Raw genomic sequence first — 16,576 nt, 5'->3', positions numbered from 1 at the left:
TGTTACTCTATTTTATATCATCCTTCCGAACTTCTTTGCGAGAAATTGTACCGACTTATTGGCGATAAAAACCAGACCAATAAATCTACAAACGGGCGTTCGCAGGTTGTGCAAGTTTTATGTGAATTTTACGCAACAATACTGATAAGCCTGAGGCCATAAACCAGGAACCGTGAGTACCGTCTGTGAACTGTAAAGGCAGTGAAATGTAAAGTTCGGTTCCGTTTGAGTCACGCACATTAAACAACCTCATACCGGTCGATGGTGGCAAAGTGGTCGTAGAGTTCACACTTTGTCGTGGGTTCCAAGATGATCCCGTGGGCGGTGGCCTGGAAGACGTGGCGCGTACGGGACCTTGACACCGTCCAAAGTAGGCCTAAATCTAACCCGCTGATCAATCATAATTTTCCGCCTCAACTGAAGTACCACCAACATTTGCGCGATCCACCCTGAGGTCCGTTAGCGATCCGCGCCGTAGAACAGGATTCTATCCGGGGGCGAGATGTTTGCGGCTCTCCCGGACGGTTCATCCGTTGATCCGGTACGATCCTCCGGCTTCTGGCCTCGGGGTTCTTGCACGGGGGTGCGCCCGCTGTTGAGCACATATGCCATAAATTGGACATGTTGTTCCTGCGTAGGACGTGCGGGTTGCTCGCTCCGTTCCGATCGGTTGCCGGGCGTGTACGGCGAGCCAAACGGAACGCTAAATTATAGACTCGCTCGCTGCTACAATTACAACGCACACGGAGGCGCCATAGTCTTTGTTTCAATGTCGCCCCACGCCCGTGGGTGGGTGGCTTTCATTTATTTATCTGTTGTGGTTTTTTCTTCTTTTTGGGTGTCGAATCCATAAAACCGGAAATTGTAGCAAACTTTCGAACTTTGTGCTTTGAGCACGGGGTGTTTGCTTCCGTCGATCGAGCTTGACAGTTATTTTTATGGCCGACAGTTCCGTCTAGGCGTTGAGGACAGCTTTTCGCAACAGCTGTCCTGCTGTTTGAAGTTAATTGCCACAAACAATGACAAACCTAATGGTTTTGAACCTATAAGAGTCATACGACTATGTAAAGTTGGGTACGCTACAATATATCAAACAAGCCGCAGAACCTTCGAATCCTCGGCCCTACATCTTGCGACACCGAAGGCGATAAGCTAGAAACACTTGGTGGCGGAGCGAATCACCGTGAACTGGAGGCACCCATATCCGCGAACGACAGAAGCCGTTCCCGCGGTTCCGGGAGGCGGCTGTTTGAGAAAGCCGGCACGGCGATCCGAGGATGTGCGATCCCGAGCCCATTCTGCATCGATAAGATGCAATTGATCACAAAATAAATCTCCTATTACGTCGTGTAATATTGTTAGCGCTCTCCCGGCTCACCGGCTCGGCGGTTCATTGCTTTCACTCATCTCCGCCATAAATCATTTGCGTTGGGGCACACACACTTGGGATTGCGCCGCCAACTTGCTTCACGCCGGGCGCAATCAGCGGTGTGGCGTGCCCAGATTCTAATGGCACACCCCAAGCCGATGTGCTGAGCCGATTCCCATCGTTTCCGCAGCATGAGAAACGATTACGCCGGGTGCACAGAATGAAATGGCGATGGTTCGCCCGGGAAAGAGAAAACAAATAACAGTGTCAATACGAAAATTCTTGGCTTTGAATTATGGGCCCCCGGGACACGGCGGGGGCACGTGTGCCTCATGCTGGGTCGGTGTTTTCTTTTGAGGCCGCATGTCCTTTTCCACGCTGCCTTTGCCCGCCAATCGGGCGGGCCCAGCCATGATTGTTTCGCCGTTGTGTTTATCTAACCCGAGTATACCACACGCGACCGTGCACCAAACACGGAATGGCCAAACCGAAAACGATATCCCGTGGTAGAGGTTACCGCGAGCAATCGGTAATCTTAAAGAATTGGGAAAACAGAAGAGATGGTTTATTGGCCCAACGGAACTCTAGCGTGTTGTGGCGATCGGAGCCATCGGTAGTAGTTCCTAGGGGCCTGTAGAAATCTTGTAATATTTCTTATATTTTATTTTTGTGATCGGGAAGACTAGTATTACGCGTACTTTTTCGAAAAGACGATTGCTACGACGAGGTCGCTACAGGCCTACAACCGGCATTTACAAATGGATTGCAAAGTTATCTACTCATCATAGGGAAAAACAGTTCTTAACAGTTCTAGTTTAAGATAATGTTGTATTCGACACTTCGTCCATAGATCATCCGACTACGAGGCTCCGATTCACCGGTTTCTATGCGAAAGATAGTTCGAAGTTAAGTTGGTGCTTAATACTGCTCGTTCCTTTCTTTTAATAATAATAAAAAAAGGTGATCATTATTGGGAAAGTATTATTAGTGTTGTAACAAATTGTTACTTACAGCTGTTACCAACTTGACCATACCATTTTTCACCGCAATTTGTCCTAAAGCAATTCAAAGCAAATCTCAAAAGGGACTCTGTGTAAATTCAAAAGACATGCAAGACGATTTATTATCTGAACATGGTATAACAGTAAACAGGGATATTTACACGCAAAAGGAACGGTTTTCGTAAATTATTATCCCACCTAACTGTCGATTCAAATCAACAATCGGGAAGCACCTCCTAGGTCGTTTTGTTCGTGTCGCAGCCTTCGCCGCTTCCAGCAAACGTCACAACACTGGAGCTGTCAAACGGGCACGGGGAGCAAAAGTCCAGTCCATCAACTCCTGCGGACGGGACGAATTATAAGTATTGTTTCCCATTTATTTGTTTGTAGTGCAGGCCACGCTGCACAAACGTGGTGCGCGTAAAACACCACCGTTAACCCGCCCCATCGCATTGATGTGCGCGCGTGCCGTTTTGCGTTGACCGGGACCGTGTTTTGCGGAAGTTGAAGCACACTCGAGAAGGATGAAAATACACTTCCGCGAACAGTACTGCTCCAATGGGGAGGAAATCCTGTACGTCACTCCCGATCGTAAGTGTCCCCTCCTCCCTGCCACGCCAGCAAAGCGAGCGAGAGAGCGAGTTGATTAATTATTTAAAATCCTATACGTCCCTTTCCGTCGCATCGCAAAAGACCAAGACTCCGTGGTGCGCGTGACGGTGAAGGGTGAACGACCGTCGCTGCGGAAGCGTCTCAGCATCAAGCGGTTCCTGCAGCATCTCTTCCTGCCGGTCGGCTACCCGGACAGCGTGAGCAGTGACTATTTGGCGTACCAAAAGTGGGACACGGTGCAGGCATTCTGCAGCACTATTAGCGGTAACTGCGGAGCCTCGTTGTTTGTGGGTCGTCAAATTTAGTAGTGTGTTTACGTTTTCTTTCGTTTTTTTTTCGGTCGGTTGCCCAGGAACCCTAACGACGCATGCCATCCTCAAAGGGGTCGGTGTCGGTAGCGATGCCATCACGCCGCTGTCCGCCACCGTTACGTGGGTCCTGAAGGACGGGATGGGCCATCTCGGCAGGATACTGTTCGCCTGGTGGAAAGGGTAAGCACTAGACATGCCACACGGCGGACACGCCACTGGCCCCGTTAGTGAGTTCGATCGACCTTGGCAGGTGGATTGCCCTTGGCCGTTTAGCACAAATTAAGTTTTTGATTGCTATTTTTAACCATAATTTTGGGTGTGTTTTTTTTGTCTTTCAGTTCGGAATTGGATATCGATTCGAAAAAGTGGCGCATCCGAGCGGACGTACTGAACGATGTGGCGATGGCGATTGATCTGTTCGTGCTGCCGTACTACCCGAAGGCATCGACGTACATTCTGTGCGGTACGACCACGATGAAGGCGATAGTCGGGGTGGCAGGCGGTGCGACCCGGTCCGCCCTTACCCAGCACCATGCGCTCCGTGGCAACCTGGCCGACGTGGCGTCGAAGGACAGCGCCCAGGAAACGTGTGTCAATTTGATCGCTTCGTTCTTGGGGCTGTTTCTGCTGACGTATCTCCAAAATCAACGGTACGTTCCAGCGTGCCTCGGCTGGCGCGACAATTATGGGGCAGGAACTTAATCGTTTCTCCTCCACAGGATACTGTACGGATTGTTCGCGTTCGTGACGCTCGTTCACATTTACGCCAACATCAAAGCGGTCAAAGCGGTATGTCTGCGTACGTTCAATGAGGCACGCTATCTGATCGCCCTGGAGGAGTACTTCAAGTCGGGCATGATGCTGTCGCCGAGGCAAGTGAACAAACTGGAGCGCGTCACCGTCGGCCAAACGGTCACGCTGACGGCGCGCGTCAAGATTGGCTGCTCGGTGCGTGAGCTGACCGAGTTCTACCGCAACTGCTACGACCTGGAGAATCTGATCGCGTGTTTCGATTCGCGCGAGAAGTTTCTCATCGCCGAAACGCGCCACTACGTCGGCGTGTATCTGCACTTTTACGTGAAACCGTTGGACATCATCAAGTCCTACTTCTACGTCGCCTCGTACCTGCAGGACAAGAGCCAGCTGCGCGACCGGTACTGGGAGATACAGAACAAGTGGAACGAGTTCCTGAACCTGGCCCAGTGCGAGGGCTGGAACATGCACGCGCATCTGCTCAAGACCGACGAATACCGGCTCGATTGGAGGATATAATCGATGGTCGATCCGTCCTACGAGTCTGCCGTGTGTCGCTGCTCTTCCGCACTCCCTGCTCACCGGCGGACCACTCGCTTTCTGTAGGCGTTCTCTTCCGCTCCCGTACCCTTGTGGCACTCACACGCACCCGATATCCTCCGAAATGTTGCTCCTCTTCACGCACGCACCCGAGGAGTAGCTATATGAGTGCCAAACGGAAAACAAACGATTCAAACGATGTCGGCAACGCAACGAGAAAATATCAACGAAAGCACTATCGCTCTAGTCAGTTTAGGTGTAAGGGCGTAAGGGCGAGTGCACCCTCTTTCTAGGACCAAACTCCAGTGCGCGAGCGACGCCACGAGTGATCACACCATGCACCACCGCAATGCATCGAAACAAAAACAAAAAAAAACGCGAAAAAGGACGACCGGCGGCAAGAAGGGACTCGAATCGAACCATATACCACACACAATAACGTGTGCCTAACGTCCAAATTGATAGAACGTGCCACCCAATAAACGGGTGCGCATAATTAGCATACGATCGTACGATCAATCGATCGTAGAATCACGTTCCAGTGGCATAGGCTCACACGGCACTAGTCGGTACAAACCTCGATTCCTGAAAAGTAATTAGCGAAAGCGTGTTGAAAGCAAGTTATTAGACTATTTTCTATCGTTCACCTAGCAGCGAGCCACTGGCGTAGTGAGACTTTTTAACCATATCAATTGATTGGAAGGAATAGATCGGCAATGACTAGGCACTTTTCCTCGTACGAAGACTGGCGACTGGCCACTAGAGCGTCTTCGGTTTATTTTTGTATCCAATCGGAATAACTAAGCCGCATGCTGGCGGGGGCCGTTTTTAAAAAGTGATTTTAGATATGTGCAATTTTTTATTCAACCATCGGATAACGAACCTGACAAATAATTACGCGTCGCTTTGAGGTCTCTTTTGCACGCGTGCCCGCACTCGTAGAGCGATCGGTCAGCCTGACTCCTTTAGTTACGTTCCACATGCCTGTTTGCTGCCGCTTTTATAGAAAAGTTTGCGCGCTTTGCACAACGCATCGAAGACTACAGCTTACACACGCAACACAAGCTTACGGATGTTTTAAGAATTAGCCTATTTAAAGCACACGATTTTATGGCCATTTTAACTGACACCGCAGCAGCAGAGATAAGAAAGCGGAAACCGTCTGCGCACCAATGTATGCTTCACCTGCTGTGATACCATTTTAGCTCAAACTGGCAAACTATTTCCATTAGCAGATTTTTACTACATTATTAGCACGCTGTAGGATAGTGGTCGCGGAATCGCGGTTCCGTTGTACTCTATTTTCGCCACGCGCAGCAACACGAAAGGCTTCAGTTCGGCATGATTTAGTGGGGTGTGGCCAGAAACTAGATTCGTAAAACCAAACAAAAACTAACTTCAATCGAAGCAAAACGAGTTCAATTATCGCACGAATGCTGCAGTAGAATTAAGGCGTGAAAACGGCATAAAACATTTCCATTTTCAAACCAAAGTCGTCGACCAATGCTTTCCACGGTTCGGTTTGTTTTTATTCCACTTTCGTTGCTGGTTCCCGTCGTAATATCACACAACTCAACCCTTGCCGGTCCTATTCCGGTTTCCCACCGGTCTGCGAGAGATGTTTAACAATGTCCACCCAATTCCAGCCCCGTTGCCGATTGCCTTTACTGTCCACCCGGTCCCATTGCTTCCGTTTCTGTGCCTTCGTCATCTGTTCCCGCTTCGGTTCCTTGCGGTTTCCACGCGCATCACCCGACTCGTCGTCGTCCCCATCCGAGTCACTGTCGGCCACCGGATCTTCTTCCAACGTCGCATTTGCCGTTCCTATTACACCCTGCTGCCCTTCGCCGGCATTACAGTTTTCGTCCGTCAGCAAATCGTCTAGCTTGTCTTTGAGGCACTCAAATAGTGTGTAAGTCATACCGCAGCCGAGCCACTGTTCGGCCTCTTCACGCAGGATCGATACGATACTATCTTTCGCATTCCGTGAGCTGAAAAGATTCGGCAAATGGCAAGCATTAGACACCCATCATCATAGCCCAAAGCACGTGCTGGCGCTTAACCTACAGATTCCTGTTGTAGAACGTCTCCAGGTTGAAAGTAGGAAGCTCTTCCGGATACTTTTCGGTCCAACATATTTCCAGCAGAAACGATTTATTGCCTTCTTCTCCGTACTGCAAACGATGGTTTGGTTAGAAAACGAAAGCTCCCGCAAGACCAGCCCGTTCCAACGCACCTTGTACTGATACGTCCCTGAGTTCACCTGCTTGAAGGCACTGTCGCCTTCGTAGATGGATATTAGTGCTTCTCGTTCGTCATTTTGCAGCTCCTTCGTATCCGACATATTTCTACCGCTCGCTAGCCGACGGAATCAGTCCAACTTCTCGTTAACCCAATGATTGCAAATTCTATACACAAAACCTTTTACACAACAAGTGGCTCACCAGCCACTGTTTATTTGTTTACTTTAAAGAACCGCATGACGTTTAGTTTGCAGCAGTCATTGCGCAACACAGGGTGGTCTCCTTAAACAAGAATATCATCTTTTCCTAGCTTGCAGTAGATATTAAACTAGTTTAACCATTCCAAGACGTTTTAAAATAAAGCATGAGTACTCAGAAAAATTATCAATTAATTTCAAGTTAAATCTGGAACCAACAGCATCTTTTATTCCTGGTGCAAAGTTGATGGTTCCTTACACACCTTGGTTCCTCATCTTGTCCTTTCCGCACCTTGTGCCATCTGCTGTCGCTGTCAGTGGGTAGAAAAACCGCGCAAAATTTGTTTGGCTAGTTCTGTTGTCAGTTTTGTTGTTCTGTTACGAATAAACGGTCCCGATGGAACCGTCTGAACTGGAGTTTATCGGGGAAAATTCTCTCATCGGTGTGATTCCGAATTTCAATCACGATGCAATCTACCTTATATCCGGCACGATTGAACCGTTCCGTGGTGGGGCCCCGCTGTACGTGCCACTGTGGTTGGCGATTCACTTGCGGCAGCAACAGAAGTGTCGTATCGTAGCGCCACAATGGATGGACATTGATTTGCTGGAAGATATTAAAGAAATGGAGAAACGAGTTGGGTAAGGTGGCCGTGTTTTGATTAGTCGCGCCCGATTCTAATGACACACGCATTGGTTGTAGCACGTTCACCAAAATGCCCAGCGCAAACTACATGGTGGAAGCGAAGCTGATCCTTAACACGGCCCCGGAAGATGTGCCGTCCTCGGATGTGATTAAAACGCTCATCAAGGACATTTACGATGTGCGCTCTGCCAAGCTGCGTACGACGGTGGACAATTTCCTTAAAAGCGAAGGTGCCCATACGGTCAACCTGGAAAACGTGACCGTCCTGGAGCTGCACACAATACAGCCGCTGCTACCGCACGCGATGGACTTTTTGGGGCGCATCGAGCAAACGAAAAAAGCGGTCCGCTCGCACAACGTTACGACACAATCGTTTACCATGGCCGGAACGAGTGGTCTAGGAAGTTCTGCCTCAAATCGGTGGTAACAGCGGGCAGCGTTTGCGTGGCATTTTGTAGCGTTAACGATGCCGGAAAATAGTTCGATAGTATACTAAATTTTGTAGCTTGTCCTTTGCTTTGTATATATTTTAATAATGCTTCTGATTGGGATTTATCCGTTCAAAAAGTAATTACTTCATTCTTATTTCTCGATGATCCGGCGTTTCAGAGGATCGGACTTTGTGGCTCTCAGGACCCGTTGGATACAGAACAAAACTCGCACCAGCTGAATTGGGCTCATACTGAAACATTGGCAAAAATATTGTTTGACCGTGCAATATTATTAATTTCTCGGATTTTTCAAAAATTGCTAAGTTTTTTTCGGATCTCTGTTCCGCCTTTTCTCCAAAACGACTGAACCAATCTGCGTGAAATTTTGTGACCCCGGACAGTGAATACAGGACAGGGGGCCCTCCCATACCTCTGGTGAACGGGGGCTCCCATAAAAAATCTGGGTAAATTTCAGCAAAACCCTAAGCGAGCGAGTTTTGCCATGTATCCAGGGGAGCCGAGATACGTGACCACGAAGTCCGATCCTCTGAAACTCCGGATAATCGAGAACTGAGAACGAAATTAGGCGTGGTGACGCACGCCCTGCACAGCTAGTTTGTAATAAAAAATCTAACCTTTTTTCTGTATATAATAGATATCTTAAATAAGTAAGTATGAAATGAATTGAATAAAATGAATGTAAAAAGTAAGATTATTGTTATATTTTGTTACGCTCGAGGGTACCCCAAGAAATACTTTACCTGACACATTGCGTTTCTTGCGGCACCATCAAACAGTGATACAATTGTGATATTGAAAGATATGACCCCTGACCATACAATAAAAACACACCCCAACAAACGTTTTCTGGTTAATTCAGTCGATTGCTCACACTCGGTTGTATTTCGTCTTTTGCCTAATCACATATTTTTACAGCTACAAAATAACGAAAACACTTCCCGAAGCTAGTTCGCTGGTTATGGTACAAAAATAAAGAAGATGTCCTTACAGCTAGAGCGTGTTGTTACTGTTGCCCTATTCTCTAAGTGCGCGCGCTTCCCGCGAGAAGGCGCACGCGTTCGTCGTAGATGAAAGTATCTTAGTATGCGAATGAGATGGTTTTCTAGCTACGGGAGTGGCCCCACCGAGGGGCCCCACCACACGCCACACTTCCGGGCCGGACGAAGGCTGGGCGATGGGCCCTTTCGATGGGCACTTCCACCAAATGAATGAAATAAAACAAAAAGACACAAACAAAACTGAAAAAGAAACACCACTAATGCTATGTCCGTCGGCGCGAAAAGAGCGAAATGGGTGACGCGCGTTCGCCATAAAATTCGAATATAAATGATTGAATAATGCTGCGGTTGCTGTTAAATGCCCTACAATTCTAAGCGGTTAACCTTACAAGCTAATGACTCGAATCGAAAGAAAGAAGGGTTTATGACAATGTATGATCGCGGTGTGATCGCTGCATGCGAACATGTAGTGTGTGTGTAATCGAGAGAGCGTCTTTATGTGACAAGATGGCTGGGGTTTCAGTTGATAACCCATTTTTCAACTCAACGAAAACGGTAACCAACAACCCGTTACCCGTTGCGGGAGACGCGCTTTTGATGGCGTTTTGGTTTGGCGCGAGGCGCGCACCTTTTGTATGTAAGTTTTGATTGCGATCGAACTTTGCCTAAACGTAAAGTAATCCAAACAATGATGCTTTTCGCAACGCAATTTGCTGACATTTTCTCTGCTCCACAACGCATCGCTGCGTTTCTTCGTTTCCTTGTGTAATGACCTCACATTATGACCGCTCTCTTCCGCTCTCCCACTCCTCTTCGGCTTACTTGGCTATATGTACGACCTAACATTAACATACATGCTTGTGGTGTTCCACGCCCCGTTGAAGACGCTTGGCTTGTGGCTCAGTCCTTAAAAGCAACAATGAGATTTCGAAGCTGATTTTCGTTGTATTGCGCGCGCGCGGCGTGATTGTGTGTGCTTTGCCGTTTTGTACCGTTTCTTACGCGTTGCGTGGCCGTGTGACTTTTTCTTTACAACACCACACAGCCAACGGTTTCTTCTTACGTACAAACAGAAAAAATGAACCCTCCCGCTTTACCGGCAACCCAAGCTCGCGCCGGATTCTTCCCGTTCCGTTACTTGAAACCAGGAACGGAACGGGAAACAATGGCCGCAAGGCTCACACACGTTGCGTGACTATACACCTCTCTCCGGGAGAGATCTTCACACGATCGTCGTGACACGGCGGCGGTTGCTAGGATTCCTCCTTCAGACTATCCTCTCTCCCTCAGAAACTGCGATCGGGAGAGAGCGAACGAGAATATTATGTACAACCGGAAAGGGTTCGCGGGTTTCGATAGAGCGAGCTTAAACTAGTTTCAGGGCTGTGCGCGGGCAGGCGATGTGATTTATGTACAGATGTGTTGGGGGACGGACGCCAGGGTCTTCACACGGCCACTATCTTGCTCGGGTCCACCTTGACGCGCAAGAAGACGGTATCGTCACGCACGAACGGGCGCCGGTTGAGTAGGTCGTGCGAAACGAAGCGCGGAAAGCCGAACCCGAGTGCGTCCGGTTCCGTCGACGGGCGCTGGAAGTTCTCCCACGTCGGGTCGGGCACGAACGATTCGGCCACTCCTCCCTGGCCGCCTCCGCCGCCACCGCCACTGCCCAGCGTGCCCTGCTCGAACAGCGTGAACGTGACCGAGTGCGAGAAGGGCCACTTGAGCAGGGCGTCGTACTCGCCGGGCAGCACCTTAATGTAGACGGACACGTGCGTGCCCTCGCCGGGCCCGTTGCCGTTCAGGAACATCGACGCCTGCAGCTTGTACCCGTACTGGCTGGTGTAGAACGGTGGTGAAACCAGCTCCAACCCGTCCTTCGTGCGTGCCTCCTGCATCTTCACCGACCAGTCGCTGATCTTCCACAGGAGCGTGCCGGTGTAGTTGGTGCTCAGCTTGGCCATCGCGCTCTTCAGCATGTTGATCTGCTGGCCCTGGCGCCCCGACAGGGCGACCATCAGCGAGAGATGCGCGGACGTGTTGGCCTCCAGGTGGGCCTCCAACAGGTGGCGCGGGCCCTTGAAACGGCAGCCGGCCTCTTTGAAGGTACACGGCACCGTCAGCGCCTTACACTCGTCCCGCAGGTGCGCATCCAGGTCGGCGCGGGCAAACGGTCCCACGTCACAGCGCTGCGGGCACGGCACCGGACTCCGGGGGCAGGTGGCCCCGTGGGCGCCCAGTGTGTCCGCGCTAAACTCGCGGCCACAGTGCGGGCAGCGCCGCATGCGCTTGGCACAGTCTTTGGCACGGTGGATGGTCATGCGGCCGCGCAGGACACGCGTTCCGCACTTGGACTCGCAGTAGATCGGCTCGGCCGTGCACGTGCCGGCGTGCTCCTCCAGCCCGATGCCCGTGAACTCGACGTTACAGAACTCGCAGATGGCGCGCCGCAGGATGCAGGTAAACGCCAGGTGGTCCGTCATCATGACGCGCGGGATCTGCGAGCCGCACTTGTTCGGACACTGGATAGCATCGTGCTTGCAGGTATTCAAATGAGCCTGGGGACGAGAAAAAAAACAAACGATCAGTACCCAGTGTGCCAGCGAAGACCCCAGACAACGATCTCTACAGCGACCCAATTACAACCTTCCAAAAACTAAAGTCGCCTAGGTCCCCAAAGGCGTTACGACCAATGAACCACTCCACTCGCGGACCCCCATTATTGCTGCGTAGGCTAAGTAAGCTTCAGCAAAATTAATTAAGTTAAGACCGGGACATGGGCCGGGCCGGCCGGGAACTTCAATATCGTGTGGGTCCAGATCAAGCGGTCCCAGGCCAAAACCAGTTTCCAATCGCCGCCGCCTGCGCAGCGCACGCCTGGTGGGGTTTTCGCTCACGCGGATTATTCGCGCAGCAAGGTGAGAGAGCACTGAGGGGGGGTCCGCGGTGCTTAATGGAAGAAGCCGAAAGAGCCCCCTTCAGTGAGAGAAGGTGTTTGAGGAGTTACCTCAGAGGCTCACAGAAGCCGCCCGAAGGAGGTTAGGCCTTTTTTTTGCACTTTCCTGTGCGATGGCGGCGGCGGCCATCATCAACGGGTGGTTGCACTTTCTTCCACCCCTTTCTAGAGACGAATGACCGGCGAACGGATCCGAAAAGAGTGTGTGGTGGTGTGGTGATCGCTGTTTTGCATCGAGCCCAGCAATAGGGAGCCGCACACACAGCTGCGAACCGAAAAACAAACTCGAGCGTTTTGATTTCTTCGCGCGGTGGCAAAGGAAATAATGAAATGAAAGAGAGAAGCGAAGAGGCCGCTAGAGTGTGGCCAAGGCACGATGATGATAATCACCTTCAATTTCCTCAACTCGTCGGACCATTTGCAGCCTTGCTTGTGATGGATACAGAATACCAATGAGCCCATAATGGCCTTCTCGGACTCCGGGTCGGGATAGATCTGTGGGTAAAAGAGAGAGAGAGGAAAGAGAAATGAATTAGTTAAGCTCCGTTTTGGGTTTGGCAAGGCACGCAAAAGATGTGTCACCGCGAACGAGCGAACGCCGATTTGGGAACTGATCGCAGCGCGCTGCTGATGGCCATAGGATAGTCGAATTGTTTATAAACATTGTCTCAAGACTGATCGTGCGTGACGCGATCTCATTAATTTAAACTGTCAAACTGCATTGTTGATGACTGTGTTGATTTGGTTTGGCCAGTAGCTCGTCGATCCACCGTTCAGAACAAATTTGTGTCCGTGTGTGCCTCTCGGAATGGGAGGACGATCTTTGACCGCAACCAGGGCGAGGATCACGTCACCCGCGACGGTAAGAACCAAGCGGAGAAGGAAATACCCATTCCGCCGTCCGGATCGCCGAAAGTCGGAACGGAAATCAAAACAGAATAATCAAAACGAAGCATAGCGGCGCACGAGGCCTGACAGAGAGACCCACAACAGGGAGTGATCGTCCCCAACCCAGCCCGAGGCCGGGGTGGATGAGGAAGGAAGGAAACCTTTTCGATGCTAAAAGCTTCCCCCCAAAAAAAAACTCCGGTTCTTCAACACACACACACAGTTTGGTCGCACTCGGACAACAACAAAATACCGTTCCCGCGGGGGACCGGAGAGCGATGATTGAGCCGCCTTCTTGTTTTTCCTTGCTGCTATGGGTTCTTTGCTCTCCCGTATCTGTTTCTTCCCCGGTGCCGGTGTGTGTACACGTTGGCCACGGCCTTCCGCTGCATATCAATGAGTTCATTCAATGCCGAGAAAGAAGAAGAAGGCGCATCCACCCCAAAAAGCCTGCGCGCGGCGAAGAAGCGAAGCAAAGAAAACATAAGCCACAGAGAGGCCGCGGGCGCACCGGAAGAATTCAATCAGATCCCCACAGCAAAAAGGTTGCGGGCAGTGATAAGGGTTGTGGAGAGAGCGGCTCCCCCATCAGGAAGGAAGGCGCGCGCGCGCGCATTGGAAATTATCGAGACCCGATAACGGACCAAAATATTTACCCAACCTAAAAAGGGTTTCTGCTCCCCCTCGGAAGGAATATGGATTGTTTGTTCTGCCAGCGGCGGCGGCGGACTCCAATTCCCGCGGGGAAAAGTGGCAAATATCTTAATTTCCACCATTTTGGGATGATCACCACGGAACCCCTAGGGGGCCCGCGATATAGCATTAACGGAAGAGAGAAGATCGATCATCCATGCCGGCCGGAAGTTGTTATGGCAGAGGGCGTCGTCCCACTTTACCCTCTCTCGGACGTGGATCAACAACACCGAATTCCTGCGGCGCTTATCTGTCGCGCGCAGCCGTCGACGGCGTCAGGAAATCGTTGCCCGATCTGCGCGATTCATTCCACCGGGTCTGGTCGCGATAAGGCACCATCATATCGCACGACGGCAGTTGCGGGTACACACCACGTCACGGCTGCCGTGAACAGAGAGTGGCAAAGTCTGACGTGTGGACCTTCATCTAAGCTGAAGGCCCCCGTGAACCATGTGTCGACAAACACCCGGAGGTCGACCACTCTACCGGGCGAGTCAACTATGATCGGCCACCAATCGCCGCAGAATGGATGGAAGTCGGACACTCGGTAGATCAATAACTCCCGAGCCTGACCAATGACTCTAAGTGAGAACTTCTCTTTCTCTGGAACTTTTTCTGGCAAGTTCTACCTCAGATCTCAGATGTGGAACTCTGTCTCCCTTCATCTGGTTCGGAAAGGATTTCCCCTATGATCTATCGGGTATCTGGAACCTTCGTTTTGGAGGAAGAGCTACAAAACGGTACCCAGACCCGGGACCATCATCACCGGTCTGCCACGTAGTACACTTTCCACAATCTCGCCCGAAGGTGGCCGCTGCCGGCCAGCCGGCTTGCGACAACGACGCGACGACGATGGCCTACAATGTGTGTGCAAACAACAACCTCTCATAACATTCCACAGCCAACGCGGCGCGGACGATGGCGACAAACGCGGCTAAGTAAGCGGATTTATGTGGGAAAATGTACCACACACCGTTCGCCGGACCGCTCCGTCTCTCTCCCTCTCTCTCTTTCTCGGTCTCTCTCTCTGATTAACGCGCGGTGCTTCTCTACGCAATACGCGTTAGCCTCGTTACACTTAGGGAGGCGGCGTTTGGTGCGTCGCCACGTCGGAACAGGTCGCCGCCACCTCTTTAGAGGTTCTATGAGCTCGGTTCAGCTTATCGGTTCCACCATCGTGATCACCCAAAATCAAAGTCCAGCACTCGATCAGGCTCTCGATCGATCGCGTGTTGCGCTCCTTCCACATGAGAATATTCCCACAAAAATCGATTGAGGTGAAGGATGTCTGAGAGCAGATGTTCGTTCGTATCAACCTCCCTGACGTATTACCGGTGACTGGAGGTCACCGGAAATTGTGCTTTGGCGAAGGCTTAACGCCAAAAAATTAATTATCGATCCGTAAGGTCGCGCGACCCCCGGCATTGCCCAAAAAATCACCGATCAATGATATCACCGGGGCAGCCTTCGGTGGCCTTGGCCCGCCTTTGGCAATGCATACTGTCGGTTGGACGTATTCGCGGGTGCTACTAGTTGGTAGCCTTTTTTTCTGTTAATTCAGACCTCCTTTCGTCCTAAAATGTTCAATCGATTCTCCAACAGTGTCCCACTTTAGATACAATTCTGTGTCGCGAGGGACCAGAATCTGGTGGCATATGGTTTATTTACTGAAGCGACCCCCATTCGCAACTGCATCGTGCCCCGCCAGACCAGCACAGTGTCTGTGTTGTAGCCGTACAAGACGACAGCAAAACACAGCATAAACATCACACAGACCCCCGCACCGTACCGCGGGATTATTTATAAACTGCAACTCCTCTCTCACAACAATGTCGCAACCGGCACCAGCACCAGCCCCAGGAGAAAACGGAGTTCAACCCGTTCATTAAGGAAACGCGACGCTGACAGGAGCACATTTTTGCGTACAACACCACCACCGCCGCCACCGGAAGCAAACGACGCCAGGCTCGGCCAAAGAAAGCATAAAAACCGACCATCAACATCACTCTTTTCTGGTGACGTTTCGTAAACGGCCATTTCTTACAAAAAATCCAATCCAAAGACTCCAAAGTAGTAGCTTGGGCTCTGAGAGCCCACCGTTCGTGTCTTGGAAGAGGGCATTCCCAATAGTGATCCACCGTATTTCACAAATGGCCCCCTCAAATGCCCCCGCCGCTCCCTGTTTTGGCCGGCTAAGATAGGAAAGCGATCGCGGGGCAAATTGGGCCACAAACTCGTTTTTCTAATTTCTGGCCGGCTGGCTCTCCCAAATTGTCTCTCGTTCTTTAATGACGAGACGACACACATCACCGAACGGGACACAATAATAATGACTGACGACCGGACCCCGCGCCCCGCACTACTTTTCCTTCCACTTGGCTGCTCATCAAGGGCACGGGACGGTCACAACCGGCCGCTGTGTGATAAGCGGACGCGGGAAGGTTGATTTAATTTTTACGACCAACCAACCCGGACGGCCAGGCGGACGGGCCAATTTCTCCCGACTTTGATGTGTGCTGGGCGGGGTGTGCTGCTGACGGAGCAGCAGTGCTTCGCGTGCCGTGTCTTTGACGAGCGGGGCGCGCGCACGCCACGTATCATCCTTCCGGTTGTAGTCCGGCGGCCGGTCCAAGACACAGACCATAAATCATCCACGGTTGACCGCGGTCGCGGAGGAGCATGCGCCAAACACCGGCTCCGCGCGCCCTGATATTATGCTCTCTGCTGGACCGTGGCCTTTATGCTGCTGCTGGGCGCAGCCGCCGGCAGCACACCTTTTCAATTAGACACCTCTCGAGAGCGAGCTCAAGAGACGATCAAACGAGGGAGAGAGAGTCTCAGGACGGACCCTAAAACAAACAATCGAATAGGCGAATTAACGTAACTCCGTCACGTCTTTTGGACTGGCCAATTTCCG

The 16,576-nt window shown here is 51.2% G+C and overlaps 4 protein-coding genes across 5 annotated transcripts in view; 2 read left to right on the top strand and 2 right to left on the bottom strand.

Moving 5' to 3' along the window:
• The first annotated feature begins 2,890 nt into the window (after positions 1-2,890).
• Positions 2,891-5,872, top strand: LOC128272499 (RUS family member 1). The gene is made up of 5 exons (XM_053010322.1): positions 2,891-2,961; positions 3,064-3,246; positions 3,335-3,473; positions 3,632-3,943; positions 4,013-5,872. The coding sequence occupies exons 1-5, from the start codon at positions 2,895-2,897 to the stop codon at positions 4,563-4,565; spliced, it is 1,254 nt and encodes a 417-aa protein (XP_052866282.1). The 5' UTR covers positions 2,891-2,894; the 3' UTR covers positions 4,566-5,872.
• A 302-nt stretch (positions 5,873-6,174) lies between these two features.
• LOC128273511 (RWD domain-containing protein 4-like) lies at positions 6,175-7,029 on the bottom strand. The gene is made up of 3 exons (XM_053011492.1): positions 6,823-7,029; positions 6,654-6,760; positions 6,175-6,577 (listed from the first exon to the last, which is right to left on the bottom strand). Exons 1-3 carry the CDS (start codon positions 6,928-6,930, stop codon positions 6,175-6,177), a joined length of 618 nt encoding a protein of 205 aa, XP_052867452.1. The 5' UTR covers positions 6,931-7,029.
• Positions 7,030-7,423: 394 nt separating this feature from the next.
• Positions 7,424-8,099, top strand: LOC128271039 (probable DNA replication complex GINS protein PSF2). The gene is made up of 2 exons (XM_053008471.1): positions 7,424-7,668; positions 7,730-8,099. The coding sequence occupies exons 1-2, from the start codon at positions 7,424-7,426 to the stop codon at positions 8,097-8,099; spliced, it is 615 nt and encodes a 204-aa protein (XP_052864431.1).
• Positions 8,100-8,988: 889 nt separating this feature from the next.
• LOC128271573 (TNF receptor-associated factor 4) overlaps positions 8,989-16,576 on the bottom strand; it is a 32,653-nt gene continuing 25,065 nt past the window's right edge. For both annotated transcript variants that reach the window (XM_053009155.1, XM_053009154.1), the window contains 2 exons: positions 12,469-12,573; positions 8,989-11,680 (listed from right to left, as the gene is read on the bottom strand). In XM_053009155.1, coding sequence (XP_052865115.1) covers positions 10,568-11,680; positions 12,469-12,573 — 1,218 coding nt within the window. In that variant the 3' untranslated portion in view covers positions 8,989-10,567. The remainder of the gene's footprint in view (positions 11,681-12,468; positions 12,574-16,576) is intronic.

The sequence above is a fragment of the Anopheles cruzii genome, chromosome 3 (genome assembly GCF_943734635.1).
Source record: "Anopheles cruzii chromosome 3, idAnoCruzAS_RS32_06, whole genome shotgun sequence".
NCBI classification, from domain to species: Eukaryota; Metazoa; Arthropoda; class Insecta; order Diptera; family Culicidae; genus Anopheles; species Anopheles cruzii.
Note: the sequence above shows the minus strand (reverse complement) of the source record. Positions and strands in the feature narration are given on the sequence as shown.

Coding starts and splice junctions, on each gene's coding strand:
- LOC128272499 (XM_053010322.1), top strand. CDS start 2,895: ATGAAAATACACTTCCGCGAACAGTACTGCTCCAATGGGGAGGAAATC. Junction 2,962..3,063: donor CCTGTACGTCACTCCCGATC/GTAAGTGTCCCC, acceptor GCATCGCAAAAG/ACCAAGACTCCGTGGTGCGC. Junction 3,474..3,631: donor CTGTTCGCCTGGTGGAAAGG/GTAAGCACTAGA, acceptor TTTGTCTTTCAG/TTCGGAATTGGATATCGATT.
- LOC128273511 (XM_053011492.1), bottom strand. CDS start 6,930: ATGTCGGATACGAAGGAGCTGCAAAATGACGAACGAGAAGCACTAATA. Junction 6,761..6,822: donor CAGGGACGTATCAGTACAAG/GTGCGTTGGAAC, acceptor CATCGTTTGCAG/TACGGAGAAGAAGGCAATAA. Junction 6,578..6,653: donor ACGTTCTACAACAGGAATCT/GTAGGTTAAGCG, acceptor GAATCTTTTCAG/CTCACGGAATGCGAAAGATA.
- LOC128271039 (XM_053008471.1), top strand. CDS start 7,424: ATGGAACCGTCTGAACTGGAGTTTATCGGGGAAAATTCTCTCATCGGT. Junction 7,669..7,729: donor GAAATGGAGAAACGAGTTGG/GTAAGGTGGCCG, acceptor CATTGGTTGTAG/CACGTTCACCAAAATGCCCA.